At 38.1% G+C, this 15,414-nt stretch overlaps 1 protein-coding gene across 5 annotated transcripts in view; it reads right to left on the reverse strand.

Moving 5' to 3' along the window:
• Positions 1-482: 482 nt before the first annotated feature.
• Positions 483-15,414, reverse strand: part of CNOT6 (CCR4-NOT transcription complex subunit 6) — a 49,681-nt gene continuing 34,749 nt past the window's right edge. For all 5 annotated transcript variants that reach the window (XM_034778670.1, XM_034778666.1, XM_034778665.1 and 2 more), the window contains 6 exons: positions 13,512-13,669; positions 12,876-13,030; positions 11,132-11,286; positions 9,759-9,989; positions 7,427-7,629; positions 483-4,827 (listed from right to left, as the gene is read on the reverse strand). In XM_034778670.1, coding sequence (XP_034634561.1) covers positions 4,615-4,827; positions 7,427-7,629; positions 9,759-9,989; positions 11,132-11,286; positions 12,876-13,030; positions 13,512-13,669 — 1,115 coding nt within the window. In that variant the 3' untranslated portion in view covers positions 483-4,614. The remainder of the gene's footprint in view (positions 4,828-7,426; positions 7,630-9,758; positions 9,990-11,131; positions 11,287-12,875; positions 13,031-13,511; positions 13,670-15,414) is intronic.

The following is a 15,414-nucleotide window of genomic DNA, read 5'->3' on the forward strand; positions in this document are numbered from 1 at the left end:
GTCTGTGGTGACTGTAGCAGTAGAGACAACTCAATGTTTACACAAATTCTTTATTCCTACTGCACTTGGCTGACAGACACATCCCTGTAGTTCTTTTGTATGCTACAGCTTACAACATTACTGGCCTAATCTATCTTGTTTAAATCTGAACTGTTTTAAGATGGCCTGGTGTTCAGCTATGGGGTTGTGGTGCAGCCTCTCAAAGTCAGGGGCAAACTTCCGAGTTCAGATCTGGAGATGAATTTCCACAAAGTCTGGAGGAGTTGGTATTCATGGCTTTGATTTGTGAATCTCCAATGTAAAAGATGTGAATCGGTGTCTAGCTTGTCGAGTTACAATACAAAAGTCTCAAAAGATTTGTAAAGTTTCCTGTATTTGTCAGTTGTGTGTTTGAACTATTTTAAATTTCCTTTAACTATCCATACAACTTTATGAAGCATTTAGAAATAAAAATGTTAAATATAAATTACACTACAAAAAAGTTTGAAACAGATATTGAATTTATTGGTCAGCTATGAGTAGGAAAATACATTGGTAAAGAAAAAAAGAAGACCCTGTATATAAATATAATACTAGCTAGTTAAAATTTGACCAAGAAGAAAGTTCCACTGAAGAGAACAGTAAAAGCCCTTGTTTACCATCAGACCATATTCAGTTTCCCCCTTTATCTTATTGAAGAGCTGCCTTTTGACAAATGCAACATTCTTTGAGCTTAGTGCAGATAATGTGCTGGTTTTTGTTAAATGAATGGTAAACAAGAGTTAGTCCAGTGCATTACACTTTATACAGAAGTACTGTGAATAAAGACTAAAGATATTCTATTTTAGACACTACTTAAACATACCAAGACATTTAAGTGTCAAAATTTATGCAAACAAAAAAGAATAGCAGTTAACATATACTAAAAAACTGTGTAAGGCTGGATGAAAAAAGACTAATTAAGCAGTAAATTGAAATAGTCATAAGTTTTACAGTGTGATTTGTTTCTTTTAAATGGGGTTGTAATTATTTTGTCTTTAATGTGGAGTTTTTGGTTTGTTTTTTTGCTGCATGGCTAAAATGCAAATTTGACACCTTAAGCTACTTTTCTAAGCTTACATCCTAGATGAACTTACAATCTCTTTTGTTAAAATTAGACCAGAAATGTATGCCACTGTATTCTGAACTCAAATCAGTTTTATTGTCAAAATGCTAGCCATATTTAATTTGTTGAAGCCACTGAAGGGACAAAATAATTACAAACATCTCCAAGTGGTTTTTCTTTGCCTACTTCTGATATATGTTAAAGTTGCAATCTGTATATCAATGTTTTCTATTTGTTTCCACTTCTTTAAAGTATACCCCCAAATTAAATTTAGAATTCTTTTGTACGTGTAAATAATTACCAAAGTTGTGGCAGACCATACTTGAGGTTTTCACCAAATGGTAAAAAACAATGGGCCCAAAATTTCTGGTCTAACTTGAATGAAACACCTCAACCCAATGTTCTATGATTTTTATGTTATGTGCTTTTACAACAACAACACTGAAGGTACATTATGGCAACATCTAAAGCCACCTTAAATAAAAGTATTGCAAGTAACCATTTTATGTCAGAGTTTCTGATGCAAAGATGTTGCATTTTGTAAATAAAGATGGTTTATTGCATTATTTTGTTTATGTTGCAATTGAAAACTGAGACGTTGAGTGAGATTTGTTTAACACAGGAAAATATTTATTTTAAATTTGTTTAACGAAGTTTACATCAGTCCAGTATTGGCGCATCTGATCTTTTCCCATATGTTAAAAAATTTCTCCTTCAGTAGGCTTCAGAGTCACGGTTATTAGGGATGTCTACATGTTCAATGCTGCAATGGCACAGCTGTACCAATGCAGCTGCGCCCCTGCAGTGTGTCTGGGGAAGACGCTCTAACCAATGGGAGAGAGCTCTCTCATCAGTATAATAAAACCACCTCCATGAATGGCAGAAGCTAATGACATAGTGCCGTGCACACAAGCGCTTATGTCGGTGTAACTTACTCGGGGGGTGGGTTATTCCCACCCCTGAGCGACATAAGGTATGCCAAAGTATGCAGTAATGTAGACGTAGCCTTAGCATCTGACTCAAAACCCACTGAAGTCAATAGGAATCTCTTCACTACATTCAGTGGGCTTTAGATCAGACCCTACAGGATTAGTCTAAAAGAAGGAGAAAAGTCGTTCAAACTGACCCATAGATGGCAGTGTGTCCAGGGAAGAGCAATTGTGTCTTCAACACACAAAGGGCCATAATGTTTTAATAGGCTGCCATAAATTCAAATATATTTAAAAGACTACCAAATACAGGTGAAAAGGTATTGTGTAAAGCTCAAACCTTTTGAATCTAACAAGTGCACTCAAGCTCCAGCATGTATGAAAGTAAATTATTTCCCAGAAATACAAAATGAGTAAGTGCTTCCCTTCCCCTTCCGTAAAGCTTTCTGGACCTATTATATAATCCAGATCAGGGAAAAAAAAATAGGTTTGCTCAGTTTGACAAGCTAAATAGGCTCATCGTCACTGGAAATTGTCATGATGCGCATTACCAACACATTGTTAAGGAAACATGAGTAAAACACCTTTTATTCACACTTTACAAAAAACAAAATAAAAAAAACAAACAGGAAAAAAATAACACTAAGCATTAAATCTACTACATCAATACTACCAGCATTTCAATGTACTGATTATAAATTGGACATGTTTGGTGTTTGCACAACTAAAAAACAAAACAAAATCAGGTCCCAGACAAGGATTCAAGATCAAGACTTTTCCTACTGAAATTTAAAACACACATTTTGTAGATCAGAACTATTTGTAATTTTACTTCTATTTTAAAACAGAATGGTTTTAGCACATTTAAGTGCTGACAATTTTCTCTTCATAAAATTTTGAATCATTATTACCTAACTCATTCTCTATACAAAAATTTATAATATTCAGAAATTTCTAGTAATGCTCAGTGTCCTTTTGCTTCCCTGCCTGCAGTTGAAACAAAAGCAGTTAGACCAAGCTTCCTCTCGCTCTCTCTCTCTCAATTAATTACATTGATTTTTGAAAGTGTATTAGTTAAGGAGGAGTGGATAAATTCTCCCTTTTATAAGTCCAAGTTAAATTTATTAGCTGTTTTATACTTGGCTTTATGACACTAATGGCACTATGAAGGTACACTATTTAACTTTAGTCTTGCTTGACACTTTAAAATATGACTTGGTCACTTTAAAAATGATCTGAAGAATTATCTTAGGGACCTGTACTGAAAATGTATCTAATTTACACTGCTTCATAAACAGAAAATGTAATTTTTTTTCTTCAAGGAATGATACGGTCTCTGAGACTGAGGAACACACTTAAACTGAAAAGGATTCACATGATAGTATTTCTTTGTGAAAAAATAGCACTGTGCGATGACACTGAAAGAAGCAGTGCTTAGGTATTAGAAGCTAGGAACTGTGTACCCATAATCTGAACATGTTCAAAAAGTGTGTATTCAATGCTTCAAGAGGAAATAAAGATGCCACAGCTTATACAAAAGTATCTTCATAAAATTTTCACAAGTGTTAACATTATTTAAAAAATATAAAAGAGGATGCACAGATTTTCTCTGCATGCACAGGCAGTGCTAGTTGAGAACAAATTTAAGCAGGCACAGTGCAGATAGGACAAATAGCATTTAAAATAAAAATTAAGAAGCTGTACACAAGCATCCCTAATTTTACTTCAAAAATCAGAGATAAAAATATTAGAATGCACACACATCAACAATAACTTTCAGTCCATACAGACCTACTCATCATTCACTGCTTAGCTTGTCTGTTCTGTGAGAACTTTATGGTTTTTCTTTTTAAATCAAAAAGACAAATGCATATATTTAATTAAGATATTTGCCAATATTTTACAGATTTAGATTTAAAAAGCAATGTTCTCAACTGAAAATAAAAGTAGTACAAAAGGGCTAACAAAACCCTAACAAGTGCAAATCATTAGCAGAGAAAACCTGTTGCAACTTCTTTTACAAGCTGGCCTTTATAACACATGAAAACAGATAAAAATTTAGCCTTAGTTTACAATACAATCAATCATTTTCCAAATCTGATTTTTTTAAAGTACAAAATCTCATAAATCAGGTCTTCTGTTGTTCATATACAATCAATAAAGGCTAAATTCAAATTCTATATTTTACAAGCAAGTCTGAAAAAGGAGGGAGTGAAGTACGGAAGAATGTTCTCGATGTTACTACTGGCCTCAAAAAAGTAGTGCTACAGATATCTGTGCAAAGAGAATATACTGTATAACAATTCTCTATTTCAAGGCATGAATGTGTTATGTTGGATAGAGAAGAAACAGGATGATTAATTGTAACAAATTGAAGAAAAGTGCATATGCACCAATTCCTGTTTAACAGTATATAAAGTATATTGGGCTCAGAATTGTGTCTGTTGATAGCACCTGGCTTTTACTATGTCTTTATCAAATAATTAGATTTAAAATTAAGATCATTAAGAAAAAATCCCTGTTGGCCATACCTCACTCCTCTATATTCAGATTTTACAATTTTACAAGTTAAATTGAGGTTACCCTCTAAGTTGTACTTGACTACCTCCTGCCAGGGAGATGGATTCCATTTACCGGAGGCAGGAAAGGCAGCAAAAGCTCCAGTTGTGCAAAAAGTGAGAAGTGGTCCGAAGGGATGAGTGGATGTGGACAGCCACTTATATTGTTCTCTATTAACCAATGATGATCCAAAGGTCCAAGAATGCCAAGTATATTTAACTGAGGTTTAGAGTAGAAGATGTAGTCAATAATACCCTGAAATAGGAGGGGAAAAGAAGTGTTTTAATGCACCATCCTTTGGCCAAATGCCTTTTCAAAGACAACATTTAAGTATAGTATTACAGATACCTTTTCGGATACTTATTTGAAGCCAAATAGCTAGGAAGTAGCACTATTTCCTCGCTGTAGTACAGTTTGCTCCACTACTTCTGTCTCCCCTTTATAGTCTGTTCTAAGGGTTGCCCGCTATGGGTCAGGGAAAACTAGTGTCTACTGGGACCTCGGTCACTTCTCCTCTCCTCTTTGTGGTAATTCATTTCAGACATCCCCCACCCACTTGTTTAAGAGGGACTTCAGAACCATTACAGATCTGGAAATGACTAATCTCTGGGGAGACTAGTCTTCTCCTTCCTTGCTCTTGCAGACTGCATTTTAAAACACTAAAATTGGAACCGCCACCTTATGATGAGGGTCTTGAAATTGATACTGTGCAGTCTGCATTGCCGTTTTGCCATACTGTGTTGTGACAATCAGTATGTTGGAGAGAAAGAGGTTAGCTACCTCTTATTAATGTTTTGTTTAAGACATTGAGAATGACTATTACTACTGGCTCTTCATTGCTTTCATTTGGCATTAAGAGCTAAATACGGGTCTCATTAACATCAATGACAAAACTCCTTTTGACGTTAGTGGGACCAGAATTTAGTGATAACTAAATTAAAGACAGAATGCAATTATTAGTCATTGCTCTGCTATTCCAATTCAAATTCAGAATAATGTTTCCAGTTATCCAGCATTAGTCAAATATTACAATTAGACACTTGATACTTCCCTATAGCATCAAGGGCTTCTAATCTCTCTCTAGAATATTATCAAATATCTTTTGATTAGAGGTAATACACTGGTGTCAAGCTATTTTCTATAACAAGAATTTTGTTCTTAAAGACAATTGTTCCTATTGTCTCTAGGTAAAACTGCAGTCAAATTCAAAGCAGGGAACCAATGCTGTCTAATGCTGGGAATCATTAGGAAAGGGACAGATAATAAGACAGAAAATATCATATTGCCTCTATATAAATCCATGGTATGCCCACGTCTCCAATACTGCATGCAGATCTGGTCGCCCCATCTCAAAAAAGATATTTGAATTGGAAAAGGTGCAGAAAAGGACAAAAATGATTGGGGGTATGGAACAGCTTCCATAGGAGGAGAGATTATTAAGACTGGGACTTTTCAGCTTGGAAAAGAGATGACTAAGTGGGGGAATATGATAGAGGTCTATAAAATCATGACTGGGTGGAGAAAGTAAATAAGGAAGTGTTATTTACTCCTCATAACACAAGAACTAGGGGTCACCAAATGAAATTAATAGGCAGCAGGTTTAAAACAAACAAAAGGAAGTATTTCTTCACACAACACACAGTCAACCTGTGGAACTCTTTGCCAGAGGATGTTGTGAAGGCCAAGACTATAATAGGGTTCAAAAAAGAAAGAAAGAAATTCCTGGAGGATAGGTCCATCAATGGCTATTAGCCAGGATGGGCAGGAATGCAAAACCATGCTCTGAAGTATCCCTAGCCTCTGTTTGCCAGAATCTGGGAATGGGTGACAGGGGATACTTGATGAATACCTGTTCTGTTAATTCGCTCTAAAGCACCTGGCATTGGCCACTGTTGGAAGACAGGACACTGGGCTAGATGGTCCATTGGTCTGACCCAGTATGGCCATTCTTATGTTTCTTATCACCAAAGAAACACATCCCTTAAACTACGTAAGGGAATGATAGTAGTTAAAATGATACTTACTAATTATTGTCACCATTTCTCCATGAATTGTTAGGAGCAAGGCAAGGAAGTTACCAGAAGGCCCCAATGCTCAACCACACATTCTTCATTTTATTACGGATAAGGTATTACTGTTGCCTCTACTCCAAGAATGGAGAAACTTAAAAGGACTGTATGTAAAAAACACTCAATAATGCTCAACTAGAGGGCCTCAAGCCACATCAGAGTTGAAGAGAGAGGAAGAGAACCATCTTTGCTTTCCCTGAGTAAGGAAGTGTTGATAATTTTCCATATTGCAACAAAGCAGGGGAACAATGCAGAGAAGTGGGCAGTTATTTAATAACATTGTTTCATTTAGAAGCTTAACACCCCATGTTCTACTTTTAGTTAGTTGGGATAATTAAAAATATGTCAAATAATACCCTAAGGGTGCTTCCTGTTTATAAAAAAGAATAAACATCCAAGACCCAAGACACCATTATTACCTTGCAAATAGGAAACACTAATCGTGATTTCTATTATGATGAAAGAATTAGTGTTTTCTGGTTCATTGTATTTTTAAATGTAAGTTTGTAAAACTAACCATCTGAGGCAGCAACCCCAGCTCATGGCACTCAACAGGCTACTGAGGCAGAGGGTGTCGGGAGGGCTGGCTGTGGCCCCTTCCTGGCCCCTTCGTCCTATTGCTGGCCCTGGTTCCTGCTAAGGCGAGGGAGTGCGCACTCCCCCTAGGGCCCCTCTCCCTGACGGACTTGTGTGAATAGTAGGCCGCAGTGCCTATTGCGCCTGCACAGGTGGGCCTCAGGGAAAAAGGGTTTGGGAACCCTGCTAGAACATAGCAAAATTCTCACCTTGAAGTCAAATGTGTAATTTGTGTAAGGCATTAGGCCATTCTCATAGGCACTCTTCAACTTGAAACCATGCGTAATCCTTCCATTCGTTGTTCCATTTTTTCCATTACAACTGAAGTTGGTAAGACTTTCATTGTATCTCAGTTCCTTAAAATCTTTATGGTTTGTTTCCACCCCACCAGTGCTCAAATATTCAACAACACCTATTAAGAGGAGCATGGGGGGGGAAAAAAAGGTTACCAACTTATGCATTTAGTTAATAGGTTTATGCAAACAAACTGCTACTTTCATTCATTGAATGTGTCTGGACCTTAAACAAGCAACAAGTTAAATACATACAGTCAATATGACTTTTATAACATATGCAAAGGCTTTCTATTTTAGTGCCATGCCATACACTAAGAGCAAGCATTGGCCAAGTCAAGGCACACCCTTCGATAGAATTATCTACAAGATTAAACAAGATCCAAGGTGATGGTAAAAAGTAAAAACATAGCAAAGGCTATGAGCAGCTTCCTCTCACCCCCACTTTCTGTTGGTGCTCAAACTCCACCCCTGCTTCACCACTGAAACTAGCCCTGTTGCAGCTTCTCAGCCTGCCCCATAGCACTCACTGATCAACACACTGATGACACAGCTAGGTTATCCTCAAAGCGAGGGGAATGACTTTTTTCTGAAGACAGATTGAAAATAGGTCTGAAAACTTGATGCCAATTGACAGATTACCTCTGGAGATTTGGGACTTTGCTCCAAGGCAGATATTTGGCCCCATCCTTGTTCCTGCTCGAGGTAAGCACTACTTGTTGCACTAGCCATTGGCAATGATACCCTCTTTGCCTTCCCTAGCCACGCTGGGCCAGGTTCACAGAGGTGCTCAGCACCTACAGCTCCCACCTACTTCCGCTGAAGTTGTGGATGGTGAGCACCTTCAGAGAAAGTCTGGCTTATTAATGACTGGTCCCTGCCTAAGGAAACAACTGGAGGGAAGAAAGGTTCCTTGGGCGTGTGCGTGTGTGTGTCTCTTTCTCTCTCCCCCAAGGATCAGACAGAATCTCACCCATAAAACCTTAACTAAAAAGAGTGCAAGGATCAGAGGGTGTCCTTAAGGTTGGGAAAACCCTATACATTAGCAAGTAGCAGAAAGGAAAGGAAAGGTCCAATATTATCATGCATTTGCTAGCATGTGCATTTTACATGAAGTATCTGAAGGTTTATATTTCAATGATTCTGGACTGCTTAAACTGCAGAAAGTAGGGTTCTGTGGAGATTATTTTAAGCAGGAGAATTTACAATCTTGCACTTTTAAAGCGTTATATTGCTATGGGCAACATAATGGGCAACATAATAAAGCTTCCAATTAGAGGGAAGAGATATTTAGTACCTACAGTCAATGAGGTCACAGATCAAATTACTCCTGAGGGAATTCTGTGCCAAAAAATTAAAAATTCTGAATACAATATTTTTAAATGGTGGAGCTTAGTGGGTCCAGGGGGTTCGATGTGGGGAGGCTTGGTATGGGGGGTCTGGATGCACAGGGGTTGGGCGAACAGGGGAGCAGCTCCCCATACAGTGACCCCTCTCTCCATAGCTGAAGATGATGGAGGCAGGAGGGGTGGGGAAAGCTGGGGAAGGTTTCTGGGGGTGGATCTGACCCAGCCCTGGCCCTGGCTACGCCGTACAGGGTATGTGCACTCTTCCCCCACCCCCAGCACAGGGGAGGAGCCACCAGCTAGGGCATCCCCAGCCCCAGGTAAGCAGGTGGGTCTGGGGAGAACCAGATGTAGGGGTGGTGGAGCACGGGGGGGTGGGGGTGGGGGAGGGTGTGGTGAGGCTCAATAGAATGGGGATGGGGGGGGGGGGGACTGTCTGGGTATGGGGAGGTCTGGATGCACAGGAGTTGGACAGACAAGGGGTGGGTCTGACCCGGCACCAGTCGGGGTGTCTCAAGCCCCCTCCTCGCACACAGTGATTTACCCCTCTGCCGTCTGCTCAGGGCGCCAGAAACTACACACCTGTGCTTCTGGGGAGGGGCATGTGACCGCTTTTGCAGCTTCCCTTTGCTTTCCCATTATTTTCTGTGGGCATGCAAAGAAATCTGCAGGGGGACATGAATTCTGCGCACATGCAGTGGAGCAGAATCCCTCCAGGACTATAATGGAGTAATTTTATCGTCTCTTGACTTCCTAATAGCAACGATACTTTTTTATCTTAAAATCTCAAGCATCTTATGTTTTTACACTGAAAATATTTTCTTTTAAAAAGGAAGTCCTTTGAATTTCAATTCAAACACCTCTTACATTTTGTTCTAAAAAAGTAAACTTGCTGTTCTTACCAGAATCTGGCAGAGAATTGAGATCTGCACACAGTACAAGTGGAATGGTTCCAAGTTCTCCCGAAAGTCCAGGTTTGAGGTTACGAGAGGCTTTATCAATAATGTTCTTTACTTCAGAGAGGAACATCATAGTCTGAACCAGCTTCACATCAGAATACTCAGGGTCCCAGTGCATATGTGCATTAGCTACAAGAACTAGCTGCTTCTCCATCCCAAGTTGTGGCTTTCCAGCTAAAATTGGAAGTAAAATATTTACAGTTGCTGTGTCTGCAACAGATACAGCTAATGACTACTAGATGGCTTGTATTATAACCCAAAAATGATTTTTAAGAAGTCACAGATTTGAAACAGGGTTGATGCTAAGTTTGGCCAACCTTAAAATAGAAGCGTGTGGGGGGGGGTAATGTCACTGGAAGGGATTTTTAAAGTTTTACACTAACCCTATTTCTTTATTGCCAAGAAATTATTGGCTGTGCAGTCGCAATTTAACTGGTTACAGCTACTTCCAACACCGAGCTAACACCCGATGAAGAAGGACCAAAAACAAAAACGAGATGGTACAATTAAGTTCTGCAAGTTTGAAAATGCCATTACTATTAATATATAATCATGCTGAAAACCAATGCACAGTATATTATTTTTTAAATTACAGTTTTTTCTCCATTATTTGCAATACTCTCCAAGTAATCCCCACACCCTGAGTAGCAAAATCAGTCTAGTATTTTAATAATTATGCTTTTTAACTCAGCAGTTTCACATATGCACATTACAAATCTTCTATCCCCCCGCAAGCGCACATTAAAGGCATGTTTGTTTAATGCCTTTGTTAATAAAATCTTACTATAATAGGGAAAATAACAAAGCACTATAGGCTAAATAGGGCCACACCAAGACACTTCCCAGGTCAATTGAAGTCTCAACTTTTTTGAGAACTCCAGGGCAAGAACATGTGGAATTTATAAGCACTACATGACAGAGAGCTACCAAGCAGATGATCAAGAAATTTACAACCACCTCTGGTTAGTTCAATGGCACTTGTATATTCTTCCAGACAGATACACCAAGTTAATTTCCCCTCTTGTCCTCAATTCTTCAACTTTCTCTTTATAAAAAATGGGTGAGGGAGAATCAAATTTTTAAAAACCTTGCATCATCCAAACATTCTAGTTAGCATTTGCTATTTCAAAAATTTTCCCCAAATTCTATTTTAAGTGAAGTTTGCCCAAAAAAATTTCAGCACACAATTGTAGATATGTTTATTTGTGAATGTTGTTTTCCATTCTCTATTCCACTGAAACAAAATTTTCATTTGTATTGGAGACTGTAACATGCTGTATCACAATCCAGTCAAAAAATTGGATTCAATTACTTACATGACATTTCTATTAATTCCTTTCGCAGCTCTAGCAACACTGCAACTCCAATGTTATCTTTTGTCATAACTCTGTTCAGCATCGCTTCAGACCCTTCTGAGTTTGCCATAGCTAATTGATTGAACTCAACAGTATGTTTCTGAACTAAGATGAATCTGAAAAAACAACATTGTGTGGTTTCTTAACTTGTCAAATGACAAAGGAAATACTATAGCTTCTTCCTCATTTTAATTAAAACTTGTTAGATGACATAAGTAAACTAAGTTACAAGAATCTCAGCCAGTCACATTACTGCTTTATAAATATGCTGATCTGAAGTTGGAAGATATAATTTCATTAGCAATTTTTATCTGCACGCCATCTTAAACAGATTTAAATTAACTCCGCCTTCCCAAAATCAACACTTCCCATATTCTTTCATTTAGAAAAATGTTAAATACAATAAGATATTTTGCTTCTCCTGATCTATCATATTTACTGATTTGAACTAGCAGGCTTAAGAGAGAGTGACTCAGCACTTGTTTCTGAACCAGAGTGTAGTGAGGCAGACATCTGCATTGTTTTGTGGACACAGCAGAATACAGAAAAATTCTTAAAGACTTCGATATCTAGGGCAATCACTGTTTCAGAGATGGCAAATTTAATTGTCTATATATTCCTTATATTTTCACAAGTGATTAATGATTTTGGGTGCCTCAATTTTTTTGGTACCTGACTTTAGACACCTTAAAACAGCTCCAGATTTTCAGAAAGTCCTGAGTTCTCCCACCTTTTGAAAATCAAGTCCCTTTAAGGTCTCTCAATTTGGGCACCCAAAAATCGCAAGTCATTTTTTTTTTTAAAGTTTAGGCTTATATTTTAGGAATGATTTGGGTAACAAGGACAGGTGTCTCACTGTTCATAAAAAACTAAATGACTCAGTCCAATTTCACTCAAGAAATAAATTAAAGACTGTAGTCTTTTCCTACTGTCTCAGACTGAGTGCATTTGGATTTGAAAGAGTTCAGGGGTGAAATTCTTGCTTGAGTTTTCATTGTGAAGGTCTCCCCAATTCAGAGTGATATGCTGCTTTCAACCGATTCAAATTGGTTTTCTAGATCTTGGTTGGAGGCCTCTGTAGTGGAGCAAATTTTACCTTCAGCATGAAGATCTCTCATATTAGCATTGCAAAAGCAGCTGAAGAGCCAGACAGGTGTCACTGTTTTACGATGGAATTTCTTTTGCCTGAAGTGCGTGTTCTACAGGTCACATTTCCCATGTTTCCTATTGTTTGTTTCTTTTTTCCTATGCTTTGGGTTTTTTTCTGAGCTTTTTTACACCATCAGCAGTGAATAAATACAAAATATTTCATGATACTTTTATTGTACCTGCTCTTATATTTCATTTTATTTGTTAGCTTTTTTTCCACTTTCATACAACAAAGCATAAAAGATTAAAAGAGAATTGGTAATATGGGCTTTTTTCAGACTAGTCGTGCCCAGCACGGTGCCTCTTGTGCAGAGTATTCCTTCTAAAGGCAGGAATACTTTGTACAAAATATGGAGATATGGAAAAAAAGTGTTTAGCTCTGGCTAAAGAGGCCCCAAGGAGTGTGAACTTCTCCTCTTATCCCCAACAATGTTAGAATAGAAGTCCCACACAAAGACACACTTCTTCGTCACAGCAACTTGGGGCCTAAATTTGACCCAGAAGAATTGTGTGAAAGGGAACCGGCACAACAGAAGGTTTTATGAAACACACTTACTTTTCGGTCTTGAAAAATATTGCACAGCCATCAACGTGTTTTCTTTCCTGTTCTGACATTGTCCGAGCTCTAGATTTTGGACTGAAGAACCCATTATAGCCACGTTCCTTCAGTTCTGTCAGGAAAAAACTGTAGTACTGTTCAGTTTCAACCTCCTGTAAAGTTATAAGACAGCACACTGTATTTGCTTAGCACCACCAGAGTACAGAAGACTGGTATTACGTCTATATTATTTAGCCTCTTTTAGAAGAAAGTACAAGTCACCTCCAAACTGGCTTTAGGAAACTCAAAAAATTAGATGAATCAAGGAACGTAAGCATAAGACAGCCATACTGTTATTTTAAGGCAGAAGATATAAATAAATTTCTGTAATCCCCAGAGATATGATTATCTCATGCCTTTTATCTGAACATGCGTCAGGTTATATATACACACACTTCAACACGTTTCTCTGATCAGCTGCTGCTGGTTAGTGTTCCAACTGTGTAGGTTGGAAAAGCATTCTTTTGATGTCAAGCAATGAATAAGAGTTCTAAATTACGACATATTGCTTTAAAAGAAAGTTTACTTTAATGAATGCAATGTACAAGAATCCATACAAGTGAACACAAAAGGAAAAATAAATTTATCATTTACCTGAAGACTTATGATGTCAGCATTGCAGGTCAAGATTTCCTGCATAATGGCTTTTTTTCTGTACTCCCAGTTCAGTGCCCACGATGGACAATAGCCATATAACTGCCGGGTGGCATATTTATCACAAAGTACGTTGTAACACATGACAGAAAACAAGGCTGCAGAACAATAATTTAAATTACTGATATATTTTACTAAAAAGCACAATTACATTCTTCATTTTTACCCTTCAGTAATTTTAGCAATTTTATGCTTCAAGTGCTTTAACTCGAATATATAGTTTAACAGCTGACCCTACAGAAAAATGCATCACATGTTCTCTCTAAAATAACCAGCCACTCCTTTTGTCTGGGCATACAGCATTCATTGTTAACAGGTTACTAAAAAAAACCTCCATATGTTGCGGATATAAATGGTGAATAGCAGACAAAGGTAGTTTACACTGAGAATTAACCCCATTATAGCTTTGTTTCTTAACATGCTTGTTTAAAAACTTTAACAGTAGATGTTGATCTTTTTGACTGTTACACTGTCCTTGCATGTTAATAAGTCAAGGGGGACCCCGAACCCGACTGGGATGTATTTAAATACACTTAATGAAGGAATTAAATTTTGATGTAGGCCCCAATCCTATAACTGGCACTGAATGGTGGACCCTGAGTCTGTGCAAAGCCTGTTGTAGGAACAGGCTCTCAAAGAACACTCAGTAAGATTGAGCTTACAATCATGCAATGGGTGGCCCAGGTCTGAACTAAGATTTAAAAAATAAAGGGAAAGAAGTCTGCAGTGAAAGGGCTTAATTCTGAAAGGTAAAATGCAGAGCAAAAAAATGAGATTTCTTTTACCAACTACAGCTTCTGTATTATGTAGGGAGAATCTCTGAATAACTATTCTAAGAAAAACAAAATTAAAGAAGGCTTAAATAAAAACAAAAACATATCATGCTCTCACTTGGCTCTTTGCTGGAGTGTCTTATCAAGATCTCAGAAGGACCTGTACAAAGAAGTCATAACCTTAGCTGCAGCTCTACTGTCTGAATGCGGTGGAGATGCTGTGACAGTCTTATTATTCATGTCATAGAATCATAGACTTTAAGATCAGAAGGGACCATTATGATCATCTAGTCTGACCTCCTGCACAATGCAGGCCACAGAATCTCACCCACCCATTCCTGTATCAAACCTGTGTCTGAGCCACTGAAGTCCTCAAATCATGATTTAAAGACTTCAAGGTGCAGAGAATCTTCCAGCAAGTGACCCATGCCCCATGCTGCAGAGGATTTTTATATATTTGTGAAAAACCCCCAGGGCTTCTGCCAATCTGCCCTGGAGGAAAATTCCTTCCTGACCCCAAATATGGGGATCAACTAAACCCTGAGCATGTGGGCAAGACTCACCAGCCAGACACCCAGGAAAGAATTCTCCGTAGTAACTCAGATCCCACCCCATCTAACATCCCATCACAAGCCACTGGGCATATTTACCACTAATAGTCAAAGACCAATTAATTGCTAAAATTAGGCTATCCCATTATACCATCCCCTCCATAAACTTATCAAGCTTAGTCTTGAAGCCAGATATGTCTTTTGCTCCCACTACTCCCCTTGGAAGGCTGTTCCAGAACTTATGATAACTCCTCTGAGGATTAGAAACCTTCGTCTAATTTCAAGTTTAAATTTCCTGATAGCCAGTTTATATCCATTTGTTCATGTGTCCACATTGGTACTGAGCTTAAATAATTCCTCTCCCTCTCTGATATATTCAAATATCTTGCCAATGTTCTCCAGGCAAAGGCAGAAAGGACCTAGAAGCAAACAGGAAGGAATGGGGGAGGCAGAAAGACACTTTTTCCCTTTTGAAATGTTTACAAAGCTGTATTTATACACTAAAAATGTGAAATTCTT

This window comes from Trachemys scripta, chromosome 8 (assembly GCF_013100865.1).
Source record: "Trachemys scripta elegans isolate TJP31775 chromosome 8, CAS_Tse_1.0, whole genome shotgun sequence".
NCBI classification, from domain to species: domain Eukaryota; kingdom Metazoa; phylum Chordata; order Testudines; family Emydidae; genus Trachemys; species Trachemys scripta.